At 49.8% G+C, this 18,569-nt stretch overlaps 1 protein-coding gene across 12 annotated transcripts in view; it reads right to left on the bottom strand.

The window, feature by feature from the left end:
• Positions 1 to 3,962: 3,962 nt before the first annotated feature.
• DAB2IP (DAB2 interacting protein) overlaps positions 3,963 to 18,569 on the bottom strand; it is a 211,106-nt gene continuing 196,499 nt past the window's right edge. For 8 of the 12 annotated variants that reach the window (XM_076355589.1, XM_076355591.1, XM_076355595.1 and 5 more), the window contains 4 exons: positions 16,072 to 16,224; positions 12,214 to 12,416; positions 11,127 to 11,214; positions 3,963 to 9,470 (listed from right to left, as the gene is read on the bottom strand). In XM_076355589.1, the coding sequence (XP_076211704.1) occupies positions 9,303 to 9,470; positions 11,127 to 11,214; positions 12,214 to 12,416; positions 16,072 to 16,224 (612 nt within the window). In that variant the 3' untranslated portion in view covers positions 3,963 to 9,302. The remainder of the gene's footprint in view (positions 9,471 to 11,126; positions 11,215 to 12,213; positions 12,417 to 16,071; positions 16,225 to 18,569) is intronic. The other 4 variants (XR_012996777.1, XR_012996778.1, XM_076355592.1 and 1 more) reach the window with 4 other exon arrangements.

Raw genomic sequence — 18,569 nt, 5'->3', positions numbered from 1 at the left:
AAGCTGTGAGTGAAAGATGCTTGACAGGAGCAAAGATTAGAGATTATTATCGGAGGAGCAGAAGCAAGCTGTTTCTGTCCATGCCCTCCCTAGCTATAAGCCTCGTCTCTGCACCTCTCTGCCACTGAAACAGAAAGGCTCTTTCTTGCCATTAAGGCCCCACCTTGACAAGCATTGACTTAATGCTGTCACTGCCTCAGTTGTCGGTGGCCACCGTGCTGGCTGTTGCTTTGTCCTCAGTTGCGTGGTGGGCAGGACCCTCACATTTGCCCATTTCAATGGTGCTGGAAGCCTGTGGCTTCCCCGGGTTTGAGATGGTTGGCAGGTGGTGGCTGAGGGGATCCGATCCCTGGCAGGTGCCCTGGGGAGCAGCGGCTGCCCATTCCCTGGGATGTGCAAGGTACGTCCGGAGCCGCAGCCTGCATGGACGGGACTCGCCCGGATGGGAGAGCAGGTGGAGCAGAGGGAAGGTGGGAGAGTCTCTGCCCTGTCCCTCAGCAGTGTTGGGATCCTGATGAGCGAGACTGGCAATGAAAAGCTGTGTTACAATCTCAAGGCAAACACACTGTGTTGGGGATGAGGTGGAAACTCATTTAGAGCTTGTTCCAGGTGGCTGGCTCTGGAGAAAGCCAGTGCTAGGGTGCTGCATGGGGACGGCGCTCCTGGGGATGCCCACGCTCACCCATGGCTCGCAGCGGCCTGGTGTATCAATATTAGCCCAACTTGCTGAAGTAGAAAATGGAATTAACTTTCTTCCATGGCTGTTTGGGTTTCAGTAACTTCTCAGTAGGGGCTCTGAACCTGCACCAGTGAGGGGATCTGAGATCAAGTTAGGTCTTCTTCCTTTTGTCTTAATCCCGAGAACACGCTCTCCCCCAGGCCCAGCTGCACATTCATATGCAGGGAGCACCCATCCCTGTGGCAGCAATGACACGTCTGGGGCTCCAGCTCTGCTGGCCAGGAATGAGGGACCCCCATTTGTTTCTGCATTGAGTTTAAGCTTCTGGTGACGATGGTGAGAAGAGCAGGTCTCTGGAAGGCTGTGCTGTGATGGGTGGGGGGTAACACACACACAAAATCCAGAAGTATTTTTTTAAACTTGTTTCTCTTCACTGAAGATCTTTCAAACCAGCTTTAGCCTACGCACCAAATCACTTTGCAGTGATGTTCTGCTCTGTGTGATGTCCCACTTTTATGTGCCCTGCAGATGAGGATTTGAGTCCACTCTGGTCCATAAAATCACCAGTCCCAAGTGTTTAACAATGAGGAATCTATCTGTAAGGCTCGCTTAAACATCATGACACTTATAAATTATTTTGGATGGTTGTTTTTAAGTTTGTCCTCTGCTTGTTAAGGTTTCAGGGTGTCACTGCCAAACTTTGCCCTGCATCTGCAAGGGCTGGAACTCCCAGCACAGGATCGGGAGAGCTGCTGGATTCATCCCTTACTTCATGCATGCATTTCATGGAGTTTTACTCTTTCTTTGGCCAGGGAGTTTTTCCTAGGACGGTCTTGCTCAGGTGCCCCAGTGTTTGTAAAGGACGGCCAGCCTGCACACTGGTGGGGCGGGCTCAGCCTCGTGTGCCCAGTTCTGACATCTCACAGCTGCCAGTTGCTTCTGTGGCAGTTGGCTTCATGGCTTCGCCAGGGCGATGGAGTGGGACCACGGCTGCACCACCTCAGCCTTGTCTGGGCAAAGGCTCTGCTTCTTACTGGGTTGTGATGGAGAAGATGCCGACTGGCACCATGAGCAGCCCACAGTCTAGTGACTCTCACTTACTAAACTCGATACAAACCCTGTAAGGGTGCAATTACTAGAACATCATTATTGCTGATGAGTCTTGAGCTAAAATGACTCTTCAGATTAAAAAAACCTCAAACACACACATCCGCAATCCCCAGCCTCCCAGCCCCGTATTCCTGTTGTTGTTCTGGCTGCTGATTTGCAATTCGGAGTCTCACTTCTCCCAGCCTTGCCCTTCTGCTGAGCGGCGCCTGTGCTTGAACCTGCTGGGAGCAGCTGCAGCCAGGCTCCAGAGTCTCAGACACTGAAAGCTGTCAAGTGCACAGAGATGTTCTGGGTATTTTCAGCTGAGAATTTAGCTCTGCTCTAATGAAGCCATACAGCCTGCTAAAGAGGTTTTATTCAAATCAAGGTGTTATTGACTAATCTCTCCTTGCAGCAGCTTCCGAGAATGCCCTGTGTTTCCTGGGCTGTTTTTTCTTTCTCTCTCTCTCAACCTTCAAAATCAACAAGGTTAAATTTGGAGGCACGAGAGCTCCCCTGCCCAGTCTGGTAACACCAAGGAGCAGAGATGTGGGTTGGTGGAGCAGGCGGGACCTTCCCGAGCGGGCTGTGCCGCGGGCGCAGAGCGTGCTTCGGGCAATGGTCTGACTGTAGTGTCCAGCAGCAGGCAGGTGGTTGAGGCTCCGGTGAGCTGCAGCAAGGACCGAAGGTTCAAACCTCCCGCAAAGCACACTTTCGGTGCCTGGGTGTGTCATGAGGAGGGGTCAGGCATTAGCAGTTGGGTACAGAAGTGTCGAGCACTTTGTGTGGCGTGGAGGATGCTCGGGGCTCTTGCAGCCATGGTGGGAAGGGCAGCAGGAGCAGTCGCTGCTACCTGGACACTGGGGAGTTGCTGGAAAAGCTGCTGCCCAGGGACCATCACCTTGAGGCGACGCAGGAGCAGTGCGAGAGCAGGACAGGCTGTGTCAGCACCCCTGTAATGGAGATGCTGCCTTTTGTGCAGCCCGTGGCCAGCGCAGGCCCTGTGCAGGGCCACGGGGCTCCTACCGACAAGGACAGGTGCGGTTAAATGCAGGTGACTGTGTAAAACGCTGCAGGGTGGCCAGGAAGGGTCTGAGGGGGAAGGCAGGGCCCAGAGGGAGGATTTTAGCCTGGGTAACTCTTGCCTTCCCTTCTTCGGCAGCTGCCGGTTCCTGGCAGAAGCAGCAGCAGAGGGTTCTCCCTTGCTCATGCTGCTCATGCTGCCAGCAGACCCCAGTGACCAGCCTGGGTCCAGAGCTGCCGCAGCGCTGGTGTCTGAGCACAGGAATAGCTACAGGCACCCTCCACATCCCGAGTCATTTTGATTCAGCCAGCCTGTCTTCCCCCTCTCTCGGAGGAGCTAATTATGGTGATGTTAATGAGGTAGAGGTGCTGATGCTGCCCAGGGTTTTAATGACTTTCCTCCAAGTTTTCTGCTACTTTTACTGGCGAGACAGAAGAAGGGCGGTTTGGAAGGAGAGGTGGGCAGTGGGCGTGCGCAGGCAGGCTGCGGGCAGCAGGCAGCCTGCCTGCCTCGTGCAGCCCCAGCACTGCTGTCCAGGCGGCTCAGCGTGCCCAGGCATGGGCTGGAGAAAGGTTTTCCTGGGATGGCAGGGACAGTTTGGTGCCGGAATTCAGACAGCCTGCCCTCCCTGTCAGCAGAGGGACAAGGGGGATGTTTTTCCCTGTGCTGAGCGAGCCCAACCACGGTCCTCTGCTGTGTCTGCCCTCACTCCGGAGCTGCCTCAGTCGCGCGTGTCCAGCCTATTGTGCATCTTCAGTCCCAAAGCCGGGCTCTGGCCCTCAGCACACTGGCTGGTGTCAGAGATGGCAGAGTAGCTGTGAGCATTTGCTGCTACCTCCCACAGCGTCTTCTCCTTCTGGCCTCTACCGCTGCTGCAAACATGCCCAAATCAGGGATGTGGCTCCTGCCAAGTCTTGGGGGCTGCGGGCCCTCGGAGCTGCTTGTCCCCTTAGTCTCCCCTAGTGCCCAGCCCTCCCCCAAAGCTGTGTGATGGGTGCTCGACGGGAAGGTGGTGGTCAGCCAGGCCCTGGCTGAAAAGCTACTGCGAGTAGCATTTCAGATGATCTGTCTGGAGAGAGAGGACAAATATTCGTGTGTGCGTGTGGCCAGCATGTGCCAGGATGCTCTAGAAACTGTAAATGACTGAGTAGAGGTGCTGGAGCACTTACGTAAAATATCTAAATAAATCTTTAATATTTCTAATTGCAAATGTACATAAATTGCACGGCCACATCATTTCTTTGAACACCAACAACTTTCTCTGTACATTATTACATAGTTTAAAAGGAGCTGAAGGAGATTCAGCGAACACTTCCACTTTGCTTTGTTTTTAAACATACTTACAAAAAAAGATTTTTCTTTATAAGAGGATATAAAACATAGCGACTGCTTATCAGGAACAAGTATCAGCCTAAGCAGATATACAGAGAGAGGTATATCTTAAGACACAGTGATGTATGATAAAGGAGTATGTGAACATGGAGACTACACTCTGGGGTACTGGTAGCTGATGCAGAACCACATGGCATTTACAGCAATGTCACAGCTCAGGTGATCTGTGAAAGTCAATGCTTGAACGTGACACCCTTTTTCAAAGCATGGTTGTTTCTGAATGTCGTGCAACGCCCTCAAGATTGGATTTGGTTTGTAAAGCCCATGAGCTGCATGTTAGCATGCTGCTGTCGTCCTCCCTCTCACCCCATATGTAATTTCCCCCAAGGGAAAAGAAAAAGGCAACAGTTTTATCTGCGCAGGGTTAGAGCGGGGCTTGGCGGTTCTCGGAGCAGGGCAGGTGCCACACGTCCAAGCCTTGTGGCTAAGCAGTCTCCTCTGAAGTTGCCCTGAAGAGTCAGAGACCTACTTGGAGATGGGCAGTGCCCCTTCCTGGGGCCAGTTAAGGGCTCTCCTGGTGGCCTGGATTGCTCTGAACGCAAACCTTTGGGGAAGAGGTTGACCCCCAACAGCCATTGCGGGCGGGAAGGACGGAGTGCTGCACAGGAGCCCTCCCGCCTACCCCAGGGACAGTGTCGCAGTTGTTCCCTTTGGATTTTTCTGCTTCACGCTCTCCAGGCAAAGCTACATGTTACGGACAGGGCAGCGACCTTGGTGGAGCTGCTGGACACCGCTGGTCATAGGTGCTGCTGTCAGAAAGGTGTCTCCCAGGGGCTGCTACCCCTGCCCTGGGATCGCTGGGGGAAATGAGCCCCTTGCAGATCAAATCTATGAGCCACACCTTGTGGCTGTCCTGGCCAAATGCATCAGTGCATTTTCCATCTCCTGTGACTAAAGATCCTCTCCTCGTTCATCACAGAACAGACTTCAGTATGTTTTCTGTTGCATCTGGGTATGGACACTAGTAACAGGGAAAAGCCTATGAGCGCTCTATACTTTGGAAATAATTGATTACTTGCTGATTGCTTTCCTAGGAGAGCCTGTGATGCCTCTCTCAGGTCCACCAAGTCCCTTCTCCCTTTAGGAATATTCGTAGTAGCAGAACCTGTGTCCTGCACCCTGCAGCAACCTACGGGGCTAGCTGCCAGCCAGAGGATTCAGCGTGTTCTCACAGTGCAATCAGTGCTTTACAACTGCAAAAGCAGAAAACAAAACCAACCAGACTCAAATGACAATGCAGAGTGACACAGGACTCTTTGGATGGCAGCAGGATTTGCTTAAACTGGTGCAAAAGGGGCTACTACTACACTGTAGTATTAGTTGGCATGGCAAAGGACTCTGGTCCCTCCAAACTTTTGGCACTGAAGCCATAATCCCTGTCCAAAACAATGATACTTACAGTCCGCAGAGACCTTGGGATACTGTTCAGTCCATTTCATTCCCCTTTCCACAAAACTTTGCTCATTTTTTCAGAAGTGTTCACTACAGTTTAACAAAACCCCAAATCAAAACTCTTAAAACAGAATCCTCGAGGTGGACCAATCCCAAATCTGGATCCCTGGCTTCTCTCCCTTCCCCTTCCCTCAGATCTCCAAAGGGAGGAGGCTGAAATCATAACCCCTGTCTGGATCCAGATTTGCTAGTTTGAGTCCACCTCTCCAAAACAGCAGTGAGAGACAGCCAAATCCTGACCGAATAAGCAGCACCAGAAGTAAGTTACTATATACAACTGTTAGTGAGATAGATACGTTACAGTAAACACTGAAAACATTTACAAAAAAATATTAAGACTTGTATTAAGATAAAAATCTGAGTGTGTTTTTGTGTTTTGTTTACACTTTGACGAGTTTGCACTAGAACAGCCTCTTGCTGTAGAAAGAGCAAGAACGAAACAGAAAATGGAGCAGATCACAAAACATTACGGATAGTGGTTGCTTTGCTCTGGTGCTGCAAGCACCTCTTGGGATTGCCTCTGGTATTGCTACGCCAGATACCAGGTCCGAGGCCACATCGGGTAACCTGGCCACGCGGGGCTGGCGCGCGCTCGCACGCGCTCGCTGGCTCCCTCGCGCTCGCTCACGCAGGCATGCACACACACGTGCACACACGCGCGTACACACATATAAATGTACAGTTTATAAATAACAGAAACACAAACTGAAGTAACAGAACTGAACTGAGCCTGGATCTTAAAACCTACCCCCAAACCTTTGTAGGGGAAGGTCACATTTAGGTCCAGTTGTTGACAGTTGCAGGGGAAGGAGACAGGGAAGAAGAGGAAGGGGAATCTCTGCTGTAACGAGACTTTGTCCTGATTTGAATTTCTTTTCATACTAGCTCAGGAAACTAAGCAACAACTCCAGAAAGTGTTGGCACTGGAACTTTTAAGATTTTAATAACTCGCTGTGAAAGGATTTAAGCGTTCCTGCTATTTCAGCAGAACAATGTGTGTTCAGTAATTTGCCAGTTTGCGGTGAACCAGGAGTTTGATAGATTGGGGCGGGGGGGGAGCAGTGCCTTGGCTTGTGGTTGAGGAGAAGATTAAGATGTACTGTGCTTAGCTTCAGCACTAAACAATTGTTTTGTGGGCGTTTCTTTTTTCCAGCTCTTACGGAGAGCACTGACTGCATCCCCAAATTACTTCTGTGTATGAATGGAAACATGCTGCCGGTGAGGCGCCCGCCCCCATGCCCTGTTAGGGTTTCCATTCCTCTATGTTACTTTTCTCTTGAAAAACTTCCGTCTCTCGCAACACAAATATTTTGGAACTCAAAAACAATCAGCTTTAAACATACATCTCAGGGCAACAGCAGTTTAAAATAGTCTTTTTTGCAGGGTTCTTATAATGTGTTTGACTCTGAGACAATGGCAGATGTTAAGTGTACGTACCCAACGGTTCACAGTACCCTGTATATTCCTAACCTGTCTGGGTCTTTCTCCAGTTGTAACCTTGTCAGTTTTGTGAGGTTCTTCAAAGCCATCTGTGCTAGTCTCCAAAATTCAAAGGTGACTGTATTTGTCATAAATACTTAGTTATTACTTTTCTCTGAGGAGCTCCGTTTGGGGTCTGCTGTGTGATTGCACCACTCTGCAGGCGTTGGCGGGGTGTGGAGACCTCAGCGCAACACGTTCGCTCCTCCAAGGACCAAGCCGCACCGGGCTTGGCCCAGGGCTTCCAGGGAACAGAAAAACGTTTAGGAAAAAAAGCATCTTTAATTTTGAAAACAATTGCATGTGGAAGAATGCTGTTAATGAGCCTTATGGCTGTGGGGCAGCATGGCAATGCAGAGCTTACTGGCAAACAGTGTCCTGCTCAGGCAGCCTAGGTAGTGTGAGGCTGGAGGCGGTACCTAAGCTGTGCAGAGCTCAGTGAACATCCTAGTCCCTTTGACTGTACATTTACACATGGCAGGAGGAGCTAGGACAGGCGTTGACCAGTGTATTAAACTTTAGTGGGAAGAATAGGCAGATGTCCTGTACACTGTACACTGTCATCCGTATCTCAGAGAAATCTCTCTGGCTCTTGGTACGAGTAACCTGCTCTGAAAGTGGGAGTCGTGAAGTACTAACTTAAAAAAAACACAAACCAACAAACACACCGTGGCGGCAGGTCAGCGGCACAATCCCCCGTTAAGGAGGTGACCCCTCCGCTGAGCACAACGTGTCTGAATGTGCCGAATCTGCGTGTTTCAGCAGTTAGGAAAGTCTAATCCTGGCTTATGCCTGCACAGTGCTCCTGACAAGGGGGCTTTCGGTGGTGGCTGCTGTTCTTGTTGGTTACTCCCTTATGACCATGTTTTACATTCTTCGAGCCGGTTAATTTCCATGCAGTGCTCATTCCCAATTTAAAGAGGACAGTATTCCAGAAAATGGGATCTTTTTTTTTCTAATGCATACTGTGAAAGAAAAGAAATACAATTACCGATCTTCATGGTTCTTCAGGGCTTTTTCTTGTTTCTTTGTCTGTTTTTCTCCCCAGAAATAGTAAAAATCTCTGCACAGAGCATTACATCCCCATAACGAACCCTCTGTCAAGCAAGAAGCTGGCCATTTCACGTAGCCCCTCACTCCCCCTCTACCACAATGGGCACCAGAAAATCCAGCCCCTGCACCTCATTCACAGCTCAGGGACCAAGCTCAGGCAACATTTACTTTATTCTGTGGCTAGAAGTGTGTGTGGGGGGGACACAGTGCCCTGGGGCTATTGCTTACAAAGACTTTTCCCCATTATTTGTGAGAGAGCAGAAGCTGTAGAGAGGAAACAAGGCGCCATTCACCAGGTGCCAGGTCCTCCCTCCACTCGCGTGCCAGAGCCTTGGGCTTGCTCTGCTCTGGTCCCCAGGGACCCCCAGGAGCCCCAGCAGTACCAGTCATGCCCTTCTCCACTGCCCTGCCACCGTGGTTCCCCACGCAGCACCCCTTTGGCTACCGCATCGCGCAGAGTGCACCCTGACCCTTCATCTGGGCTGTGCTCCCTATATGGGTGGAGTTAATTAGACACTAATTAGCTGCGTAAATGCCCTGTGGACAGTCACCCGCTGTAAAAATCAGTGGCCTCACAAAAGCCACACAAGGAAAGATGGCTGGGCTCGGCTCGGGGTTTGCTTTGGGAGAGGGCTGTGCTCCAGGGGGAGTCACAGGCGGAGCGGGCCAAGCTTTGCTGCCATCCCTCGCACGGCTACATGCAGCAGCACACTTTAACTGGACTTACTGGGCCGCTGCCTGCTGCAGGCTCTGCCCAGCTCCCTTTATTTCGCTTACTGCAATGACAAGGATGTTATTCCTTGCTGGGAGGGGTGAGGCATATCCTTTGGGCAGTTTAGAAGGAAAAGGTTACTTTTGTTTAAACATTAAACACTGATTTAAATCCAACAGTGACAGCGATTCTCAAATATATGTTATTTCCTTATGCCACTCATCTCACACTCGATCTTTCCGTCCCCTCAATGTGCTGGCATTAGCATCTCCCACAAAGGCTCAGTCAAGCGCGCCGTCCGCAGTAAGGAGCTGGTTTCTCTGGGGGGAGAGAGCAGCCGTTCTTTGAAGCCGCGGCTCACACCTGCTGCTGCACGGTCTCTCTGGCCAGGCCTCCTCTCCTGCGGCAGCGCCCTCCACGGGTTAACAATTACTGCTGTTTCTGAATTCTCCATTCTCTGTAATCTGCAATTTAGTTGGGTTTGTGGGGGAGATCCCATTACGTGTCTGCATGCTGTACCTCTCTTTCAGCTGAGTAAGGGCACTCATTAACCGTGCGTTGGCAGCATCCAATGAAGCAATGCGTTTCTCCTGCAAACAAACGGGCAGAGGGGAAGAGTCAGTGGAAACGCATGGAGACCTGTCCCTCTGCGATGCCAGGGCTTGTCCTGAGACAGCGACCCAGAGGCCTCGTGGACCAGGACCTTTCTCTTTGGCATTCTTAGGTGTGGGGTTTTTAAGCGCCACGCAGCATTTTTTTAAATCCACTGCTATTAGCAGGGCCACAAATGTACTTTGCCTGTGGAATGTGAGCTAAATTCATTTTAGCATCCTGAACAAAATGGAGATAATATAGTTTCTCTAATTCTTCAGTTATACAGAAATTCACTGTACTGTTTGCTCTAACTGCAGCTGTTACAAAGACAGTAAGATTCCTCTTCTAAAACCTAGTGCTCTCCCAAGACAGTTATTCCTGTCAGTGTTTAATTGATTTTGTTAGTGTAAATTAATAGTTTAAATGACTTGTGGCCTCCCAGGATGGCGTTGATGGCAATTCTCACTGATTACAGTATCGTAAGGACGGGAGCAAGAGCTTCCATGTTGCAGCCTGCTTCTGCCACTCCTGCTCTTTGCAACACTGAACAAGTCATCCTCCTCCTCTGTCTGCCATTAGCGGGAGGGAACAGAACCAACTCAGAGGCGCACAGTAGTTTGCCTGTGTGTAACTTTGAAGGTCCATGGGCGAACGTGTCCAACACTATTGTACAGCCTGAGATGACAAAAAGAGAACAGCGTGGACTGGCTCATGGTAGAAGCCTCACATGTAACACACAAGATGGCAGGAGACAGGACAGCCTGTCGAGAGCTGCTGGCAGGCTGCAGTCTGCACCGCTCACACCTTACAGACGCCCCTGTTATCTCCTAGGCTTTGCTGGAGTGCAGAAGGGAACGTGATGATTTACTAGCTTTGAACAAATTGCTCTACAGAAAAACAGTGATTCCTTTTACAAAGTTACTACTGCCTCATCTCCTTTTTAATTAGCTATACAGTAAATTAGTCATGAGTAGTGACTTACAAGCGATTAATAGGATTGTTAAGAGTAAGCCTAGAATATACTATCACCTAGCCACAACCTGTAGGACGCCCTAGCTGCTGAGATGCTGATCTCTGCCTAGACAAATTAAAAGATTACGGACCATATTTTCAGATTCTCTTTTCCAAGCACAGTGTTTTGCACCCATCACCTGATGCTCCTCTGCCATTGTAATCTATAGCAATAACTGAGCTTCCCAATCCTGCAAGCCACACCCCAAAGGCTGAAAAAACACATTGGCTTTGCTCTGGCCAGGCTTTGTGTTCCTTGTATTCAGGTCCTGCAAGTATTACTGGAACATGAAGCACCAAGCAAAGCTCCGGGGACCTCAGACTGAACCAATGAAGATATGATCCTTCCACAAACTGACTGAATTGTGGGCATGATCCTTCCACAGACTGCCACCCCCCACATCCTCTGTGTCGCCTGCCAAGCTCCAAGGCTGGAAACAGCTGTATGAATGCAAATGCTGTGACAATAAATTGCATCCTGCTGAAGTCTGACCGGCTCTGTCACTGACTGCAGCTTGGTGCTGACTCACCCACACACACGGTCTCGCCGTGCTTGAGCTGGCACTGCTGCATGGCAGGGAGGCTGCATACTGGCAGACTCACCCTGGAAAGTGCTGCAGCCCTTGGTATCGGGCACTCACCTGTGCATCGATAATCTTCTGCTTGGAATCCACAGCAGCCTGCATTTCTGCATGGTCCTTCTTTAACTCCTCCTCAACTGACATCAGTCTGGCAGCCGAACAGACAAGGAAAAAATTACGTTTGTTGGGCTCTGCTAAGCCCAGATGTTAGTCTCATACACGTCTAAATCAGCCACCCAGAGTGAATGATACACATCATGTCTTCATTTAGTCCTTGACACCAAGGAAGCAAAGGGGTGATGTACATCTCTGAAGCACATATAGGAAGAGATGTGAAATACCAGAGAAGCTAGTCTACAGATGGAACTGGTCTCACATAGCAGCCCCCATCATCCGTACCAGGTCAAACCGTCTCATCTGAAAATGCAATGCTGAGGCACACACTGAGATGCTCCCAGGACCCGCAGTTGTGCATTCGAGCACAAAGGAAACACACAGTCATTGGCACTACCTCTTCTTACACACAAACCAATAGTTTAGAACCAGTCTTTTTTCTGGCTCTTACTCTTCTCTAGAGACCTCTACAGCAGGCTGTCCCAAAGCTTAAGTGATACAGAACAGTGAAGGCTGACCCATTTATGAGGGCTGATTAAAAGCACCAAGTTGGCTTGGCTCAGGTAAAGGTGAAGCTAGCTGCACTGGAACAGTCTACGCCCCGGACAAATGTAAACACCACATCTCACTGGGTGGGAGAAAGGGATTTATAGCTAAGACTAATGGGATGGCGATGAGATCTTTAGCTAAACATCAGGAAATGAACATTTTGATCGTTACATCTATTGCTCATATGAACAGAAGAGCAAGCCTGCCAGATCCTCTTGAAGTGTTGCCTTTGTCAAGCAGGAAAATGTTGGGGTTTTCCTTGTCCCAGCTAACACTGATGCGGGGACCCAAAGAGTCAGGGCTTGAAATCCCCCCCATGGGCTGTAACCCAGAAGGGCAGAAAGTGAATAAATGCTGGAAAACCCACATGGGAAACCTGCCTGCACCCCCAAAGAAACCCGATTCTCCTGAGCAGGGGTCAGCTCTAACACCAACGAGGCTGCCTGCCTTACTGTCATCTCCAGCACTCCCACCTCCTCTGTACCTGCTGATGATGCCCTTCATCTGGATCTCCTTATCCTCCTGTTGTCTCCGGAGCCGCTCCTCGCTCTCCTCCAGCCTGGCCTGGTACTCCAACATCAGCTTCTGTGTTGTCTCCTCCTGGCACTTGAAGCGAGTCTCATACTCCTCCAGCTTCTTGTTGGAGATGCGAAGCTTGTCCTGCAGCACCACTAGGTCCTGCTGGTACTACAGCACGCAAGGACAGACACAGGAGGAGAAAACACATGTGGCATGTTACCTAGTAGGGCTTTGCCCTGGCTAGGGTTTCCCCACAACCCAATTATGCCCCTCTCCTTGCATTAGACTAGCTGCAAACCCGTATCAGATAACCCCGCTTGCCGACACCTCCTCTTCAGTCTTCTCCACACTGCGCTAGGAGCGATGCTGTGTTCCACTGGGCAGGCAGGTCACTGGCAGGTTCAGAGAATGGGTTGTTAGCAGAGTCTGGCATTTCACATGGGGAATGCAGGTTAGAGTGAGTGAATGGCAAACGCATCTGGCATCTTCCTCACACTAACAGCGCAGGGCTAAACACAGGCAGGAGAAGCTGCACTGGTGGGATTTTGGGTTTACACATGAGCTCTTCAGTCTACAACAATAAATGTGGGCGCTTTGGAGCTGCTGGACGCCAAGCAGAAGCTGTTAGCGCTGCCTGCCTCCTGCCAGGCTGCAGGCTCTGCAGCAGTGACAGGCGTAGGCCACTGCTGTCTTGGCACAAAGTGGTCACCCCTCATCAAGGCGAGGGCAACTCGCTGGCGTGAGCGTGGGCAGTGAGCACTACTGCCTTTTGGGGCCCAGCGTTTTAAACAACGCAATCAGATGTCAAGCCAGGGTTCAATCTGAGAAGAGCTGCTGCATGAAGCCAAGACCCCACAGCTGTACTGTTCATTCAGATGAAGCTAAAAATCAGCAGCAGAAGAATCACATAAAGCAATTAAAAAAATTAAGTGCTTTCTAACTCAGTAAAACTAGGTTCCGCTATTGCAGAAGCACAGCATTCAGTACAACTTGCTTTGCTAAAGGAAAATCCAGTGCATACCTGTACAAATAAAAAAAAGACTTTAATTTCAAAAAATTATCTTTGGAAATTGTTTTAAAAAAAATCTCAACTGGAATGACCTTAGAATAATTAACATGCAGCTGGAAATTTGACAAGCTGCTTTTAAAGAGCCAGATACAGGAAAAAGACTTCCATCGGAGTCATGAAGTCTGTTACAAAGCTACAAGTGTTATTCATTAACTGAAAGAAATGTGCTTAATTGTGTATTGACTTGGCTACCTGAAAATACGGCCTTCCCCTTCGGCCATCGCCATCCGTGTAAGCACTCAAACGATGTGTCCCAGTTTTGAGAGTCCTGCTGGGGAGTTTGACCAGCAGATCAGCTCTCTGTCAGAGGGGAACGCAGCCAGGCTGCTGCCTGTGTACCGGTCAGCCGGAGCCCCAGCTCATATAAATCCACATTGCTTTCCCAGTATCACTCCACTAACTGACTGGCTGACAGCAGAAGTAATTGTAACAACTCCTAAGGATTGAAAATTTATGATGCTGATGGTCTTCCTGAATTGCCAAAGTATTCAAGCTGTGGCAGGCAGATGGGCAGGACCTCTGAGCTCCTTCTGCCTGGGCAGGGACAGGCACAACAGATCACTCTGTTTTTCCTTTAGCAAATCTTTTACTGCGGCACTGAAACGACACAGTTTGCACATGTAACCTGGAGCGATGAAGGAACACAAATGCTCATACAGTTGCACAGAAGCACTAAAGTCAGACAGAAGGGAGTTGCTTGAACAGGAAAGATTAGATACCTACCCTAGCCTTAAAATAGAAGCAGCGTAAGTGAGCTCAAATGATAGCAGGAGAGGCCTCAGAGACCGAAGGAGTTGCTCCTGTCTCTAGAACACTTGTCTCATTCTCGGTTACCATTCATGTCTTACAGTAATGGGGAGAGAGATTATGCTAATGGTGATCTTTAATGTCAGTGACTGATGTGACAGCAAAGTAACAAAAAGATGCTGCATGGGAATGAGACAGCAGGCTCCTGGGGGGTGGGGGCTCCCTCTGAACTTGGGACAGGGACCGGTTTGCTGCAATACTGCCTGAGTTCGTAATCCCACCATTGTCTACCTTGAGCAGGGCCACTGGTGAGCCGCTCCCTGCATAGGACAGGGCGAGCCTGACATGTCCCAGGGAGCAGCGGCCCCTCAGGCTGGCATGGAAATAGAGCAGTCCCTGCGAATGCCCACCTGGTAGAAGCTGAGCCCGTTTCACAGGAAAGGGTGCCAGGAAGGGGATTAGTGACAACGCTCGGCACGCACAGCGTCCACACCGGAGGGCCATCTGCCTGCCTGCGGGAGCTGGCAGGTGTGAGCTGGAGAAGGCCAGCACACATTTCTTAGTGTGTGGTCCTTCGGCATTTCACCTCACTCCAGTTCGACTGCAACAGTAAAGCTTGCCACTGTCATCTCCATTACAGACTCAAATGAGCACTGAACCCTTTCTGAAGCCCTTCAATGACTAAATGCAGCAATAACCCAGCGCACGATGCACCAGTCTGACAATGCCTTCTCTTCGATTTGCTGCCTACTAGTGTCTCCGCTTAGGTGGTAGTCAAGATTTCTGTACCGCTGCAAACGAAGTCTGCTAAGCACATACATTTTTCTGTGTCAGCTGCTATCTGATCAGTACATGTCTGTGTATTTACAGGAATACCCAAGCAGCAGAAAGCCAGTAAGAAATGGGCCGAACTCTCACAAAACTCTGCCACGCTTTTCCTGGGGCAGCTGGGAGCCATCGCCTTGTACCTACCAGTCCCTACGATACCTGCCTTTGGCATTTCACTTTAACAGGTGACAGTCCCACAATGATACAGCACAGCAAAATGAGAACAGGAAGGCTATCGTTACAAAACCAGAAACATGTCTGTGCTGGAAAAACAGGGAAGAGGCTCAGGGAGGGTGATGTCTGCAGTTCTGTGGGACCGGGTGGTAACCCATGGCTGGTGTGACAGAAGAGAAGCACGTTGAGGAAACATCCCAAATGCTAACTGTGCCCAACTGCAGCAGTCCTGGCAGAGCCAGGCTGCTGAGAAAGCACCCTGCAGAAGCAGCAATCAGCAAAGATGGGATCTTCCAGCTCTTGACTGCTGGATCCTTATTCCTAACCCTCCTCTTCACCCCTAGCCAGGCCTACTCTGTCTCTTCCCTGCTTCTCCCACTGAATACTCTGGAACTGAGTTCCTGACAGAGCCTCAGATTGGTCAGGCCCTTGTCTGTGTGACACAGCCATAAGCTCGGGGCAGTGTCACTGCACCACTGAAGTCACCCCAGGTCCCAGTGCTGTCTCTGAGACCAGAATCTGGACTTAATTTTTAGCTCTGTTTACAGCCTTTTGACATGGAAGCTGCTTCTTGCTACATGTCCCCGTTGTGAGGCACGAGGCTGCCTGCATCTTACTCTCATCTCTTTTATAGGCGTGCTTAATTCACTTCTTAAGCTTTCTCCCCCTGCAGCTGGGGGGAGTAGGAATGGGGGAAGTAACAGGCACTGGCTGGCTTCAGAGTTTGTTGCAGAGCAGCACCAGCACTTGATTCCTGGCTCCTGTTTTTCTTACTTGCTTTCATCAGAGGGTAATTCCAGTCACTGAGTGTGTGAAAACCTCCCAAGCCTTCCCCAGAAGTGCCCTGTGAGGCTGAGCAGCCGGGCACAGAGCAAACTGACATCCCTCTCTCCTGGGCAGCGACGTGCCACACAGCCCACCTTGTCCCCAGGGTGCTCAGATGAACGACATTCACGGAAATCCTCTCTCTATTTAGAAACTTGTTTCAATCCAATCAGGTTTTACCTTTTCTGCTTGGCTGAGCTCGTCCTTATTCCTGAGCTTATCCCTGTGCTTGGAATCTGGGTCAATGCTTTCATCTTCTAAAAACTGCATGTTCATATTCAAAAGCCAAGCAGCAGTGCGGTCCAGGGCATTGGGGTTCACAGGAGAAGGGGCCTACAATGAAACATACAACCATAACAAAAGAAAAACCTGTAACAGAAATGGTCATGAAGCTGGAGAGAGAGAATTTCCTTTCAAGCAAGCCCTCTCCCATGCTGCTCCAGCAGCAACGAACAAGTCTGAGCTACCAGAGCGGTCGGGGCTGGGGGGCAGGAACAACTCCTGTTCTGCACCTCACGTTATTTTAGGTCAAACAGCCTCTGACAGGCCAAATTCTTCCCTGTGCCATCCCCACAGAACAGACGTACAATGGTGCGCTGCAGTGGGGTCCTGCTGAAAGTAACGGGCCCAGGTTTCTGAGCAGGTCCTGTCACCTCAGAAGGACACGACCTGAGAAGGCGCCGAGCTGCAGGCAGAGTGGCTTCATGTGGTATATTCACTCTGCAAGCTGCGATTTCACTCAACTCTTCAGGCTCTTTTACTGAGCTGCCTTTTTGCTTGCTGTGGAGATTTCGTACAGATAAAACCAGATCTGCAAACTGAAATGCTACTTTTGGTCATGCAGGTGCCTTCTTGGAAAATAAAGGTTTCTTTTTGGCTGAGACTACACTTACGATGCTGGAGAGGTCTAAATGCTTGACATCTTAGTACTTCATCTCTAGGTTTGTTCATGTAGCTATGGGAGCTCAAGGAGCAGTGCTGTTCTATGGTCAGTGAGCTAGAGCCACGGCTGCTGCTTTCCAGTCCTAGCCTGGGCAGGGACTGCAAATGGCATTGCCTGAATATTTCCCAGCCACATTACAAGGTTGAGGAAGTGAATCTCCAGCTATTTCCCCTCCATCCTGGCTCATTATAAACTGCAGTAAACAGTTTCTTGGATGAACGCAAGGGATCTGGATGACTTGGCTGAGGGAATTCAAGTTAACAAGTCAGAAATGTCAGGGACTTTCTCCTTCATTCAAACCTCTGGACAGTAGAGAAACCCAGTCACCAGCAAGCAGCAGAACGCGAGGTTCTGTACTCGGAAGGAGTGGGGACTGGTTTAATCACCTCACTGGGGTTGGGGGCTTTCCCATGCCATCTTCCAGTCTGGTCTTCTACTTCCAGAATTTTAAATCAGAAGTTTCAGACTCGGCTCATGAACATCACTTCCTATAAATCCTCACCAGGCTTGTGGCTTTCTGCTTTTTCTTCCATCTCCAGCTTGGACACTGCACCTGTGGTGGCTGCTCAGAATTTCTGGCTTCAAGGAGCAGTGGCCACCCGCGTTCATTTCAGCAGCGTAAAGGCCACTGGTAAAGGATGTCAATGAACAGAGCTCAGCCCACTGTGCACAGGTCCTCCTGCCTCTGTCTTCCTTCTCTGAAGAAGTAAAAAAGGACATCTGATCTGGCCTGGGACAGTTTGGAAGTCAGTTCAGCAGATGAACTTACAGAAGTAGAGGAAGCGCTTCTGGCTGGCAGGAACAAAGTTCATGGACTTCTACTAAAATGGCCACCAAATGGGATTTCTTTGTTCTCAAACAGCATTTAATACCACCAACTATGAGCAAGTAGTTTCATTATGGTTTACAGATGCTGCTAACATACAAGTAAAATGCGCAGATTAAGGGTAGGAGAGGCATTCTGAGGATTTCAGGTCTTGAGAGAAACTTTGAGAGGACAATAGGGGTGGGTGGAGGAAAGATCTGCAAACACAACTTGGCCAGGGCTTTCCGAAGGTCACCTGGAGTTCACTGTTGTCTTTCTGGAAGAAACTCTGCTACCAAACAGGCTGCTGCTGCTTGCAGAGCTCCGTGCCCTCTGTACCTAATGAGTATTGATCCACATTGTACAAACGCTGCTACATGGCATGCTTGCTAATGTCAGCGCTTATGAATCAATACCGTATGCACAGAACAGCTCCAGATGGGGCTGATAAAAAAGCCTTCAATGGGCAGCACTGACAAAGGCCTCCATGGCTGCCTTGTAAAGGAGAGGTAGTTACACCAACTCTGTTGCTCTTTCAATACCGTACTGCTGAAAAGGTGCCTTACTACTGTGTCTGGGCTGAGATGCAGCAAGCTCTTGCCAGTTGTCCACATTCTCTGGGTTTGCATTACTTTTAAAACTCTTTATTTAGGCACTGGAGGCCCTACTGTGTTAATTTTCTATACGGTTAGTTCTGAAATGTAGAATGAATAAATGAGCGCTAGAAAAACAATTTATCCATGCCAGGAAAACCAAAGGGCCCTGGGTCTGTGACCTACTGCTTTAATTTTAGCACCACGAATAGTGAAATTTATTTCTGTGCAGACCAGCATGCGGTCTGGGACCTGAATCACTGCAGAGCTCTGCACAGCAGGAACCTCACTCTCGGCGGGGAGCACACTCCTTCCATACCGCTCTCACCTCCCCAGA

The sequence above is a fragment of the Aptenodytes patagonicus genome, chromosome 18 (genome assembly GCF_965638725.1).
Source record: "Aptenodytes patagonicus chromosome 18, bAptPat1.pri.cur, whole genome shotgun sequence".
In the NCBI taxonomy this organism is placed as follows: Eukaryota; Metazoa; Chordata; class Aves; order Sphenisciformes; family Spheniscidae; genus Aptenodytes; species Aptenodytes patagonicus.
This window is presented reverse-complemented; position numbering and strand designations above follow the sequence as displayed.